The following is a 14,613-nucleotide window of genomic DNA, read 5'->3' as shown; positions in this document are numbered from 1 at the left end:
AGTTACTGTAACACTGTACATGAACAGTTAACTATTCATAGGCACAGCAGAGTGTATAATATCATTTCAGCCATTAGTAAATTAATAAACTATTAAGCTGTATATATATATACAAATGATAAAGATTACACAACTTGCAGTTAATGGATTAGGCTTCAAAATGATATCTAACAAATGGAATCACTATGTTTATAGTTTTAAAAAATCTGTTCACAAGTATATAAGACACTCTACAAACGTTAATTTATTTAGTCCCACAATAATCATGGCAGTACGTGATATCCTAAATTATACTATCTGACCAACATCATAGCAAGTCTGAACCCTAAGTGCTATTTCCTGTCTGACTCTTCCAATTGCTTGTTCATACCTCCATTTTGGAAGAAAACCACTATGTCATTTTCCATTCTAATTATAGAATTGTCTTTTTTGTGCTTGGCTGTGGTTTTGGATTATTGAACAAACCATATTATCCCTAGTTGCCACAGTAACATAAGTCAGCAAAAAAAGCCCAACCTTGTGACCAACTAACCAAGACATTAAAGTACTGCTGCTGAGATGCTGAAATGAACCTAAAAGCCTCCTGTTATTAAGTGTACTGGAATATCGAGTGCCTTAATGGCTAGACTGCACAAACACAGTAAGGTCCCAGTTCTAGAAACTACTTCATTAATAGCTAAGTTAATAACCAGTTAATAAATCAAATTTAAACCCACACTAAACCAAGCTCTTGTGTAACTTTATGCACTGAGCTGGCAGTGAACATGCACGTGATTATACACTTTCCAGACTCAGTGCTATGACACAGCTGGATATTAGAAAGAATACAGTAAAAAAGTACATATGGGAACTCCATCTGGTACTTAGGAAAATACTCTTTTTCAACATCAGGCTGATTTCCAGGAATACTCTGTGCCCAAAATATTTATAACACATATATATAAACATGTAATACATACAAATAAGACAATTTATCTAACTGAAAGTGTACTAAAACTCAGACAGCATAGACATAATTATATCTTGTTATAAATTTCCTGTCTGGAGCTTTTGCTATAAAATTCCAAACATTTTATTTATAAAGTAAAAATAACAAGAAAATATTTTTGTTTCATTATTACCCCTGATGCTGCAGCATTTTGATCAAGAATACAGTAAAATAAGGAAATATAAGCTACTCACTCCAGTGTCTTGTCCCCTTTCATTTAGCAGAGGTATGAGTTTGAAGGGAAAGGATCTGCTTTGGTTACCTACAAGATCCTTAAGTGGTACAGATGCACTGCCAATTAATCTGAAATGAAGTAAAAATCAATATTGGAATGCAAGTATACAACAAACAAGTTCCCTTTTGTCTTTTGCTAGTGTCTGTTAGTCAACCAAATAACTCCAACCACAACTTGAAAACCCAAGACACAACAAAAGATCAATGCAAATGTTATTTAATGATTGTGTACTGCTAATTTATATTTTCTGTTCCATTGCGCTTAAATGTGCTGGTGCTCTTTACAGAAGACACAGCTTTAACATTAAATAGATTAAAAACCTAAATTTAAATAAGCCGTATGTGTATTTTTGAAAATAAACTTCTGTATAATTTTCCACAGCCATGCCATGTTTCTGCCACTGAACTCTGATTGGTAAACTAAAGGATGTAATACTTTCTTTTTCTACATAGCTTTGTAAACTCAGAAGAGAAATAGCATATAAAAGCTAGATATGACAGCTGTTGTACTATGCAGAGACACAAAAAGACATACACACATCTCTGTAATTAAAACAATGACACAGAACAAATGCAATCATTGTGCTTATCAGAGGCTTCACAAAATTAACCTTATTGCCTACACTGTACATTTTGGAATAGGTTCATCTCCTTGACTCTAAATTTTTACAATGTTTTGATATAGCTCTAGATAGATCTACCAAAGGAAGCTGCCCAGGAGATCTGACAGTATATGGTAGACTCTCCTGAGCTACTTCCGCCTACTTTGGGACTGCATCTTTTAACCCCATCCTCTTCAAAAAACTCAAAACTGTAGGCACTTACAACCTGAGAAACTTAGGCAGAGTTTCTACCAGTGTGGCAGTGGTCTCATGACATCTGACCCTGTATCTCATTCCCTCAGTATGTAATAACAGCTTACTCCTATACTGGAATGATTATTGGAAAACCCAAGATTTTTGCCAATGAAAAAACCCAAGATAACTTCACCCTGTGTACATTACAAAGAAATGTTTTACAAATAAAACACCAGCTTAGCTGCCAATACAAAATAAAAAGATCTGTAGGTGGAGAACTAAGTTCTCTTTGAAAAAAGCTTCATGCTTTTTCATGAAGCTAAGGATGCAAGGGCATTTTCTGAACATGGAACAAGCACATTCTTACAGCTACTCTCAGGTGCTATATCATGTGAACACCATTCACTTTTTGCAAACAATATTGGAATAGATGAGCATAAAATAATTATTTCCCACAAATACAGGTTCCAGGTATAACTCCACTTTCTGTCTGAATGATGTTAGTCTGGTGCTGTCACCTCCTCAGTCAACTCTGCTTTCTCAGCTCATCTCACTCCTCCAAGTTGTTTTTTTGATAGTTTTGACTAACTATTCAAAACTTGCTCTTCTGCCCCCAAATTGCCAGAGCACAGTAATATTCCAGCTATATCTCACATATTTCTCACACACAGGACATGAGCTAGATGTGAAAAGGAGTTTAAGGTCAGGCCATGCTGCATAGGAAATGCATGAAGCTGTTCTAACCTTTAAGATGACCAAATCTGAACCTCTGATAGCATTTCTAACACCTGCCTCTCCTCCCTTTACTGAAGAGACACCTGGATTCAGTATTGTAGTCTTCTTCCAGTGTCCTTTAAAAAAAACTATGGAGATATTCCTAATTATTTCAGTCAGCATTACATTAACCCTAGGTACACTTTCACTTTTTACAAACTGTTGCTGGACGTTAGCTGAAACACCAACTCCACACATTTCTCAACTTTAGGGAGTTTAAGAAGCAATTTCTCCTGTTATGCAACCAAAATTGCATTAAACCCATAGGACAAAACTAGATTTGGTACATGAGATATATGTGCAGCGGTCTTATTTATCCTTCCAACTTGTATTACTTGACATTGCTTATGATTTGATGTAGCAAATCTTGACACTAAATAGTAATGTCTACCTAGCTCAAGAAACAATAGCAGATGATCTCTTTCAACAGAAAGAGGCTTTTTTCCCTTGTGGTTTCAGCATTCTAAAAATTTATGTTGCATCGAAGCAAATTAAGTCTGACATTACACACCAAAGAGTACATCTCCCTCCACATCTGACATAACTTTTCTATGTAAAGAACAGGTGTCATGCAGACAGACTCCAGTGCTATTCAACAGTCAAAGAAAAGGTTCAGTCTGCAATGATGGTAAATTCCAAATCAGTTAAGACAGGACAATATGGGGTAGCTTAATGCATTTTTCTCTCAAACTTTTCCAGCTTTGTAGATGTAAAGCAAAAAACACATCCTTCCACAAGCAGTATAAACATTTCGGTCTACCACTGAATAAGACACCAAAGATAAAGGTAAAGGTCAGATTTAGAAGCAGATTTTAAACCACTTCAAATGTATCTTATCATTACTAAGCCTGTGATACTTTCCCCCCAGCAAACAAAGGGAAATACTTTGTATATCAGCATGGAATCAATGAATTACTGATGAGCAACTATTAAGTGCAGTGTTCCATTTGTACCAAAGCTAATTAATCCGTTACTGCTGTGGTTAGCACTTCCTGTTTGCTGCCAAAATAACCAAGAGAAGTGAAACATCACACCCCTGTCTGGAAATGCCAATTCACAGTACCAACCATTTTATTTTTACTTCTCTGTTTGAAAGTAGCAATTTATACTAAATTTTTTAGCATACCCAGCTTCTTACATGCTATTTCTACTAGAAGCCCAGTGATTTTAATCCCCCAAGAGTCAAGCATTGAAATTCTTTAGATTTATTTGTAAGAGTTTATTTTGGCAGAGGTTTATATTGATTATTCTCATCAGCAAACTTGATCCCATGGTGCAGTTATAATTGCTGCACTAAAGCCTTCTTTCTCAGTGTACATGCTCTATTATACATTGTATACTGCAACACTCAACTCCCACCGTTTGTTATTCATGATGTGTTTTGAATTTTTTATTAAAAGCAAACCAACTATTTTTATCTTCTTTAGTTATTTGATAATATTCTTTGCAAGAACAAACTTCTAAAAAAAACCCCAATAAATAAAGCATAGTGAATATTTTGTACAAGGCAGAAAACCTCCAAACAGAACCTTAAGCAGGCTGAATTTTGCATACAACATAAAGAAGGAAAACCTGCAGCTATCCACAGACATGCTGACATAGAGAAGAATCACTACAAAAGGATATAGCTGGAGGATTCAAACAATCTAGAAATTATTTACCTATGGAAAATACTTAAACATTATTAAATGATTTGCTGCACTGTTCATTTGTAGCTGCATTCTTCTGCTTAAGAAAAGGGTGTGCCCACTCTGTTTTTCCTCTGTGTCGCTAGGTTACTAACTACGCAAAGATGGTGGGGAAACACAGCTCTCTTTCAAATAGAATGAAAATCACTTCATTCAAACACAACTGTAACTTCCCGTTGACTTTTTTTTTTTCTTAGCTTCACAGGAACAACTGAAGTTACTGGTTTGTGTTTTCTTGTTTGGTTGTGTTTTCTTTTTTCTCCGTGTTTCTTAATTCCTTAAAGATTTCTTTCCTGAGAGTATGAAATCTGTCCACTAACAGTATCAGACATAATAGAAAACACATGTGTCCTCTTTTCAGACATCTTTCTGCTGGAAAATCTAGCTAAGCGTGGATCATATGAGTCCTTTCTAGGTTATTCCTGTGATTGTCTGCATACATGTCAGTGTGGTTTGCTTTACTTATCTTTTCCGATTGCTGTCTTTTTACCACAAAGAGCACTCATTTGCTCTATCTGCAAAAGTTTAGTGATCTTGTAAAATGAAGCAGTACATTCTATCTCCAGGAAAAGGGAAAAAACCTCAAAACTGCCACCAATGAACTAAACCAAACAAAACTGGGAAAAAAATAAAATGTTATTTCAGGCTTGATTTACAGAAACATGCCAAAGCAATGAGTTAAGTGTTTTGGCACAGGGCAAAAACAGAGTAACATCCACTGTGCTCCTCCTCCTGCTTCAGTGGGATGGATGAACAGCTATGTAAACTTCTAGGCGCTGTAAAAAGTCATGGATTATATTGCAATCTTCTACTGTGCTGTTCTAGAGGGGAGCATGGGATTTGCAGTCACTTCTAAGGCGCAGCAATGGACTAAGTGACCAGAACTATCCAGTCAGGAGTAATACGGCATGAAATAGAGTGTGTATTGGTGAGGAGCTTTGTGAGTGAGCAGCCAGAGAAAGGGAGCTAGATTGAGAAACACAATGTTCTGCTTCTAGCCTACAATGCAACAAAGAATGGTGGCAAAATGTTTGAGCAAAAGTTGTCTCTGCTTTGAAAATAGCAATCCCCACTGCTTATTTTCCTCCAGAACTATGTGGTGTAGTCAGTGTTCCTTCTTGGGCAACAGATTCCCCCAGATGAACCCTTTATATCCAAAAACTATATCCCAATTCAATCAAGACTTTAAAGTACAGGTATCTCCATTAAATTCATAAAATTGAACTTCTGAAAAAAAATAATTGATTTAGACCCAAATCCCAGCTAGCCTAAACACCAGATATACCTCCCAAGTTAAGAGGCCACATCACATACGTTGAAAGCACATAGCAAACACTGGGTTTCTGTAATAATGGGCCTTTACCTCTGAAAGATTTCAATTCAGTTAACCACATCAAATTTACATGTAAAAATGAATACAGTATTGTCCAACCCTCACTCTCTCCCCCCCTCCTTTTTTTTTTAAACTGCCATTATAATAGATCTCAGTAGTAAGGACCTTAAGGTAGACATCATACTTGACCTTTCCAATACTGAACTAAGAGTACACAAAGGAACAGTGTCATTTGCAGACTCTTCCACTGAGCAACTTTTTGGAATGCTGCAGCACTGCAGCTACATTTTTAACTATAAACTGCAAGGATAACTGCAAGACAATGGCAAAACTATGATATGGTTGTTCTAAACCTCAAATGCAGCAATAGTAAATAGAATCCATAATTCTATAGCAATACAGATTATGCCTACAGGGAAGTAACATATGGGAAATTGATTCCACATTCTTTCTTTCATTTGCTCCTTTGTCTAAATTTGAATGTTCATTAACACCAAATCTCTTTTGCTGTTACAATTCTTTGTGTCTTTGAAAGAAATCCAAGATGACATTTCCTATTATCTTGTTACAGTCAGGAAGCCTACTCATGTGTTTCCGACTTCTCACCCCCTTATCCTGTTTCCCTGCCAACAGCCCTTCCAAACACATCACACACTAAATATATGGTGGTTAGTGAGGATTTATTTTCAAAGAGCACGTTCCTCGTGGTGTTCCTCAGTCTTTGGTATGGACTATCTACATTTTTCACGGTTCCATACATGGAAATAATTTTCCCAAAGAATTATACTGGTTTATTTTTAAAACTGTACACAGAATAAGTGGCGGGCAATGTCCAGTGCATAAACCCAAGTAAAACAAATAGGTATTTGCACAAGCTGGGGGTTAAGTGCTACAAATATGAGTCCAGATTATATTTCTAAACATGGTTTAAAAGAAAAAAAAAAGTGTGCCTGCTTAAGTTTGAATCTATGTACAGAAACATTTTAGGGGCTTCTGGTAAGTATCTTAATTTTCAAAAAATTAAAAAATCCGTTATGAAATTCTGATTACTGACAAGCTTTCCTAAACCATGTTCTGTGACTTCGGGGATTTCCTTAAAGTCAAAGGCATGCAGTACATTCCTGTTTTACTGACCTACAGGAATCTTAAGAATGAGATATCTAAGAGCATTGCTTGAGTCTGTGATTTTACGACAGCACTGTTAAGAGCATTGTAAAAAACTGACTTCACATATTGGGAGGAAGCAGAAAGTAGTAAAGAAAAGCTATCGATGGAAGTGGGCTACTATCAATAAATACGAATCCATGTCGGGCTCAGTGTCATAAAATATCCACGTTTTACCCCTTAAAAAAAAAAAAAAGTGAAAGAGATGATGTGGTATCATACTCCCTTTGAGAATAGCAAGGGCCAACACTACTTGGCACTGACAGAAAAGAGAGCATAAGAGCACAGCAAACAGAGAAACTGATCCTTCTAGGATGCTCTACAGAGGTGGAGGGAACTGGTGTCTCATTTTTGATAAGCTGCTCTTTATTTCTGTACAGATTTAAAAAAACCCACCTCTACTAGTGATGCTTGTCCAAATGTATGCATTTATCTTTTTATACAAAAGCCTATGATTTAAACAGAGATAGGTAAAAGGTCGTAACCACTATGGGATATCTAAAGATTAAAGATACTGATGAAGCTTTATCTTGTCACATGCCTTAAGAAAGAACTCTTAGACTTGACTTTGCCAGAGCTATTAGTGCAAGCAGTTTCAACAGTCTATCCCTGCTGTAGATAATCTAAAAGAAAAGCTTTCTGATTAGCTTGTCACCACCCAAGGCCTTACCCTTTCCTGCAATTGATTTTAGGGGCCAGGTTTATTTCTCTGTGACGAGTCATAAGACAAATTGCACGCAGAACACAAGAGGTTGCTCGCAATTTCAATCAGTAATTTAGATCTTCTTCATTGAAATGATCAGCATGTGTAGCTTTAATGTATACTGTATACCTCCAATTTAAATTAAAGTTTAAATTCTAAACACTCATGTCAACAATTTTTTTTCCAACTGCCACAGTCAAAAGATCCTATCAATTTATACAACTCTCAAGATATCTATTTATATGAAAAAAACCACCAACAGTATGAAAAATACCAAGATTAAAAAGTTAGTCAGAGACAACGTCTTAATTACCTATATCATTCCTCACTACATGTTCCTGTTCTGTAAGGGCATAAACCTACAAAAAAATGTTTAGATGCCAACATAGACACCTGACAGCAGTTCAGTATTCTAAAACTTCTTCTAATGTCGTCTCCTTTTATGTTAAGATAGAAGCCTCAATTCAAGGCAGCTCCTTTCTCAGCATCTTAAGCAGCAAGATTAAACAAAAGCCCCCAAAAAAAATCAAATGAAAATTTCCAGAAAATATTTCCTGCTGTAATTACTTCATATGTATAAAAACTAGAAATATTTTTCTTTTTGTAGTTGAAGAAATCTATTTCTGTTTTCTGTAGTATCCTTCCAGGCACACACATACATAGCTACTGTTTCTCTAGCTTCGGTTCTCTAAAATAAATAATGAACCCAGACTTTGTCAAAACTAAAACTAAGCATTTTACTACTACATGAAGTTTTTGTTTGAGCACCAAGGACTCAACAAACAACTGCCCAAATGAAATTTTACTTTAGCTCCTTACAAACAAACGGACCATACACAATAAGATCTGCTGCCTTAGATCCTATTATGCTTGATTTTTAGATGTCTGAACTCAAGTTTAAGTATATGTATGCGCTGTCTATACTGCACTGGTAGTTTAGCCTTTTAGAGCAGGATTCAAGCCTACTGACATGCACTAGCAACACTAACCAAAGCAATGCAGAAGGGAAAGAGCCTTAAATTCCTGTGTTATGGGCATCATGAAAATGGGTATTTCTGTCTGCTGATGACCTAAACTCTAAATCCTTTAATAATAGTAGGAGTCTCTGCCTTTCCTTTCCAATAAATTAATGTTAGAAAAGGCAATTCTCAGCAGCCTCCCACCCCATTTTTCTAACAGTCCAGAGTTCTCTTCTAACAAATGGGAAGCTAGGTATTTTCTTCCTCTGCTAAGGTTATTGTAATTACTTTTCACAGAAGACCCTCTTAATATCGAACTATGTGTATTTTCTTTAAAAAACCCACAACAAAACAAACCACCAAAGATACTCAATGCATTTTAAGCAGTGCTTTTAATATACAACTAGAAGAGGAGGTAGCAACATTGTTGCCAATCTTCGGAGGCTAGTAATGCCCAGCTAATACTTGGAAACAGATTAATTTCCCTGTTCAGCGTGAGAGAATTTAGTCTCACATCTGACATTGAAAGAGAGATCTGCAAGCTATCTTGGGAAAGTTATTTGTGTTTCCAAGGTCCAGCTTTTTAACGACTGTGCAGAGGACTCATGAAGAGTACAGAAGGAACATGACATTTCATAGACCCCATTCTCCAGGACACTTGGAAACTCAGATTTCATTCCCAAGACATTTTCTGTATTTTATCCAACATATTTATCCCAATGACTAAGTCGCTCTCCCAGGAAATGAGTCTATCCCTCCAGACAAGATAGGAGATTGAAATTAGGCTTCCCCTCTTCCTAGACAAGACTTAAATAAGTGACATAAAATATAGTTTCGCAAGATTTTAAAAGATGATTAAGAGCTGTAACTGCATTTAGTAATTTTTGGTGGTTTGTGTTAGCTGTGCTTTGAAAATGCCAATTAAGATTTCTTCAGAACTTGTTTCTGGACACTTATGTATAGTAGTCTTGGCTACTGCCCTGCACCATTCTGCATGATGACAACCTGCACCAGGTACACAAGGACCTTTATTACAAGTAAGCACCAAATGAGATATGGCAGTTGTGATTTTCAAATTACAGTCATAGGTGAAGGGATCTGAATGTTACCCAAATTCTGCCTAAAAAGTTCCCCAATTTTATTTTCAGCATGTCATAAATTAAGTATATATATATAAAAAAAAAGCTATCACTTCGGAGTAACAATCCCACTGGTGAGGGGTGGAAAGCCCACTGGTTTATAAACTGGAAGCAGCATCCATCATTTTTCTCCAGCAGCTATCAGGACTTCTGTATTGGAAGTTGTGTTTAATATTGGGCAGTGATGGGGATAAGAACAAAAAGAAAAGAGACCATACTTGTTCTGTCCAATTGTTTCAAAATCCTTCACAATAATTGTCAGAGAAGATGAATTATCCAGAGCAATTCCTTTCAAGTCAAATTCAAGAATCTAAACCAAAAGAAAGGAGCAAAACCAAATTATAATTACAAGTTATACGTAAATTTATTAACAGTACATAAGGCAAAATTATATGACAAGGTCAGACCAGTTTATATTTCCAAAAGCAAAGCTAAAACTCTGTGTGCTCGTAGCACATTCCTGATTTGCTAGTTATTAGTAACAATAACAGAAAAAGAACTAAATTGTTTCATACTGAACCATAACCTCTTTTGCAATTCCACTTCCTCACACTAACATAAATATTTTTCCAGAAGATCTGATACCACTCCCCTGCAATACTGTCTGAAGCCACGCTGTTTTAATTTAGAAAATATGTGTAGGTTGTCTTTCTTTGTATTCCTAATTAAAAATGTACTAATAGTCTTTAGCTTTAATATCTGCTTGTGAAAAAACATCGCTAGGTAAACATTACTGAAGATGCAAAATATTACCAGTCCTACAAATAAACCATGAGGTACTTCAATACATGATTAATTTTAATTCTATAGGGGTTTTGTCCTAGTATATAATAAATGGTCCAATTATGATCCCATATACATAGCTAAGCAACAGCTACACAGCATATAGTACAAAGTAAGCGTGAACAAAACCATGCCAGAAACTCACCAGATATCCATTAATTTTACATAAAAACATTACTTAATGAATTATAATACATGGTGGAAGATTAATCCATTCACCTGCATTTACTCAGACCTTGAAAAAACACCTATCACTAGTTCCTGTTTCTAACCAATATTCACAATTGTTGAAACTGATTTACCAATTTTACTAGTGTTTTGCCTTAAAAAAGATAAAAAAAGAGACCAAGAATGAAAAAAATTACCTCATTCCAAACAGGGTTAAGTTCACTGTCAATTTTCTTTGTTTTCTTTTTTTCATCTGCAAATACAAACAAAGCTTGTTGATCTGTTTTCACTGAAGCACTACACAAATAGTAAAATTTCTCCTTTGAGTTTTCAAAACAAATTTTGAGCTTTAAACCAAATGTTCCAATTCTTTTTGCCTCTGCCAATAGCTGCACATTTTACAATCAGAACGTCCCCTGGGCAATGTTAGTAGCTGAGGCTTTTAATTCTGTTTTCTTTAACCAGAGCTAGATGCATTCCAAAAAAGCAAAATTAATGTTTAGGTTTCTCAACCTTTTATGACCCTTGACTGCAACTTCAGTAATGATGAAAGAAGACACACTAAAAGACTTGGAAGCACCAAACCAAAGAGAAACCTTGAAGTGATGAACTCTGATAGCAAAAAAAATGCATTGCACATTTGCTACACCCGAGTTACAAAATATTTATAACTCCCTCTGAAATGCAGTAAGTTGAGGGGGGGGGGGAGAATCTTAGGAAGATATGCTTACAGTATCAGCCCTTTCTGCTTTAAATGAGCAAATATTAGCAGAAATACACATGCATATAAGAGGAAATTCAGTCCTTCCTGAAAATAATGGCTTGCAAAGGTTATGCAGATCATTTCACTGAAGTTGTCTGTACCCAAAAAGTTACAAATTTTCTACACTTCATGGTAAAATATGCATTTGGTCAACCTACAAATCATAGCATTGTGCAATGTGGTGCAAATTATAACATGCCATTTCTTCTCCTGAGAGGAACAATACAACTCAAGTGTTGCTGAGGTGTTTTGCAGGCCCAACCCCACTTATTAAAAAGGGAAACGAAATTCTGTTCTTACAACAGCTTTATTTTTACTTTTTGGTTGTAGTAAACACATCTCTGATGGAGAACGAGTCTTGACATAACACTCAGAAGCCTACAAAGCCACTAGCAATCACACAGCTCTAAACAGAAATTGTATGTTACTGACAACAAGTAAGTGTATTTAAGTACAGTTAGTAAATTAGCTCCTGACCTATAAAGTGCTCAGCCAACACAAGGTGACTTATTTTCAGATACACTCCTTGTATTTAAGGACTACAGAAAAGCTAATGGCATTTCTATTATTCACAGGTTACGGCTCTGTTTGCCAGGAAAACGTTGCAAAGGTCTGGGAAGCAAGAGTAAAGTTCTGCCACATGGCAAACAATGCACTACGGTGGTTCTTTTTATTGGGTGAGAGTGGGATGTACTGAAAGAAAAGTCAGCCCATGCTGCAAACTGCAAGAACTGACTCACGTTTATGTAACAGGAATTGTCTACAATTTATGCAGGATATTGAGTCACATTGTACCACAAAGGAAAGAACATTCATAACATACCATGCTGCAGACTCCATTTTGCAGAACAAAGAACTAATTAACATGCTGGCAAAAGAAACTCAACTTCATGTAATCTAGTAAGAGACAAAGCATTTTCAAAACTGAATATCCCAGCATATCTGGGGTTTGGCACTGTAATCCAAGACCCCCTACAAATAGGAGCTGGGAGTCAGGGAAAAGGTGTTCTCAGTGCTGGTGAATAAGGCAACAGTTGCAGCTGTTTGTAAAGGAGATTGCAAATTACAGACCTGATCCTGACAGAAGTAATGAAGGTCTGTCCTATGATCCATGCCTAACCTCAAATGTAACTCTGTATGGTAAAAGAAGCCCTGACTTGAACAACAGTCAAGACAATTCTTGACAAGGGGTGAAAATTTCATTTTCATAAAAACTATATATATGCATAATACAGTTGAATTATATATGTTATAGATCATACTAAGAAAAAAACTTTGTGTTATACATTTGTGTGGAAGTTGGAAGGTAAACATTGAGAAACACAGATTATATTGGGTTTTAGTGGTAATTTTGGCCAGTCCAAGTCCAAGCATTCACACATTTGCATTTTACTTATTGTTTTCTTATTACACTTCTTATCACTCTTTTAACGCACTTTGTTTTGTTTGATTGTTTGGGTATTTTTAAACTGCTGGCAAAGAGCTTTTACTTCCCACAAAAAAAAGAGTAAATCTTTACCAAGCAGGGTAAAATGGACTGCCCAGTTGTTCTGGAAGCTCACCTAAGTTTCAGGTCCTCCAGCTATAGTATCCCAGACTGTAAACCACATCAGTATAAACTGTAAGACAGAGCCAGTCATCATTTTTAGTTTGGCCCTACCAAGAAATGGGAGTAAGAAACTATAATGGATACAGGGAGGACACTCTATATACCTTTTTCTTTAAAGAATAACCACAATAACATTGGTACTGTAGAAGAAATAATTTTATTTATCTTGACAGAGGCATTACACTACCACATTTTAATAGGCTCAATTGGAAATGATTGTAATAAGATGCAGTAGTCAATGTAGATGACACAGTGTTCCAAAAATTGAGCTGTTTAAAAAAAAAAACCCTCCATTGTTAGGAAGATAATTACAGTACTACAACCAGTGCTTACATCTTATTTTGTTTCTTCTATTATAACTATCTTTTTTTTATCAATTTCAGCAGGTGGGGAATAGCAGAAGCAAACATCTTTTAGAACAATCTTAAATCTAAGATTCAAGAGAGAATCACATTTCAGTTCACTAAGTTTTCCATAAAACTTCTGTGAATGAAGAATTTAGGTTGCACAGTTTAGATTGCACAGTGGCAGGACCTGCAGGATCAAATGGGCAGACCTCCAAAACCCAGGAAATTGAAGTTAGGGTAATTTAATTCTCTGCTAAACAGAAAATATAATTTTAGTGAATAATTACTAATACTCTTTTCTTTACTAATACTCTTTTCTTCACGCAGTGAAATGTAAACTAACATGGCTGTGCACTACTACAAAGTAGCATTGAGACCACTCAGACTAAGTGCAAATAGAAAAAGATTTTAAGTTGGCCCAATCAAGCTGGATGCCATTTCACATCACTTTTTAATGCATCAAGCTGAATGAGGCAGTCAAAAGGAATGACCAAAGCACTAAATATCCCAGTAATGACCACACATATAAGCAATTGTGTCAAGTTTTACACCCAAAGACAGGAATCTGAAAACTTCTCCAGTTTGGTATACCTGGCAAACCAAAAGAATGGTGCTGGTTTAATCATTACCACTTAGTGCCACTTCAGCAAATGGAAACAGGTTGTCATATTAATTTGACAAACAATTTGTCTCACGTAGAGTGGCGATGAACTCAGAATTCTGCAGTAACAGCACCCAGTTCCAGCTGCAATACTTGTTTACTCTCAGGGTGTAGTTCTCTTTGAACAGTGAATTGTTCTTAAAGTGTAAATAAAAGTTCCATCTCATTGAAGTGAACTTAGACGTGTTAAAAAAAAAAGACAAATGCTTGCACAACCTCCCTCTACTGCAATAAGATATCACAACAGAATCAGCTATTTCTTCTTAATATGTACCTAATATATGCCACTGTATTAATTGCACTACGTAGTCTGTACCTAGTTTAGTTACACAGATTTGATGAAGTCTGTGCAACATGGAGATGAAGCTATACTAACATATGTGTGCCAACACACAAAATGTTTGCAAAGTCACTTAGTCACTAATAGCTGTAGGATCATGGCCTTTCTCTTCACAGCACAGCTGTGCAGGTTTCATCCTGAGAGATACTGTGTATTTTCACTG

At 36.0% G+C, this 14,613-nt stretch overlaps 1 protein-coding gene across 1 annotated transcript in view; it reads right to left on the bottom strand.

Annotated features, from left to right (window-relative positions):
• MYOF (myoferlin) overlaps nucleotides 1-14,613 on the bottom strand; it is a gene marked incomplete at both ends in the record, with an annotated part of 67,509 nt that overhangs the window by 50,660 nt on the left and 2,236 nt on the right. The window contains 3 exons of the mRNA XM_084264753.1: nucleotides 1,183-1,291; nucleotides 9,998-10,089; nucleotides 10,928-10,983. Of these exons, the coding sequence (XP_084120879.1) occupies nucleotides 1,183-1,291; nucleotides 9,998-10,089; nucleotides 10,928-10,983 (257 nt within the window). The remainder of the gene's footprint in view (nucleotides 1-1,182; nucleotides 1,292-9,997; nucleotides 10,090-10,927; nucleotides 10,984-14,613) is intronic.

Source organism: Gallinula chloropus, assembly GCF_964237585.1.
Source record: "Gallinula chloropus genome assembly, chromosome: 5".
NCBI lineage: Eukaryota > Metazoa > Chordata > Aves > Gruiformes > Rallidae > Gallinula > Gallinula chloropus.
Note: the sequence above shows the minus strand (reverse complement) of the source record. Positions and strands in the feature narration are given on the sequence as shown.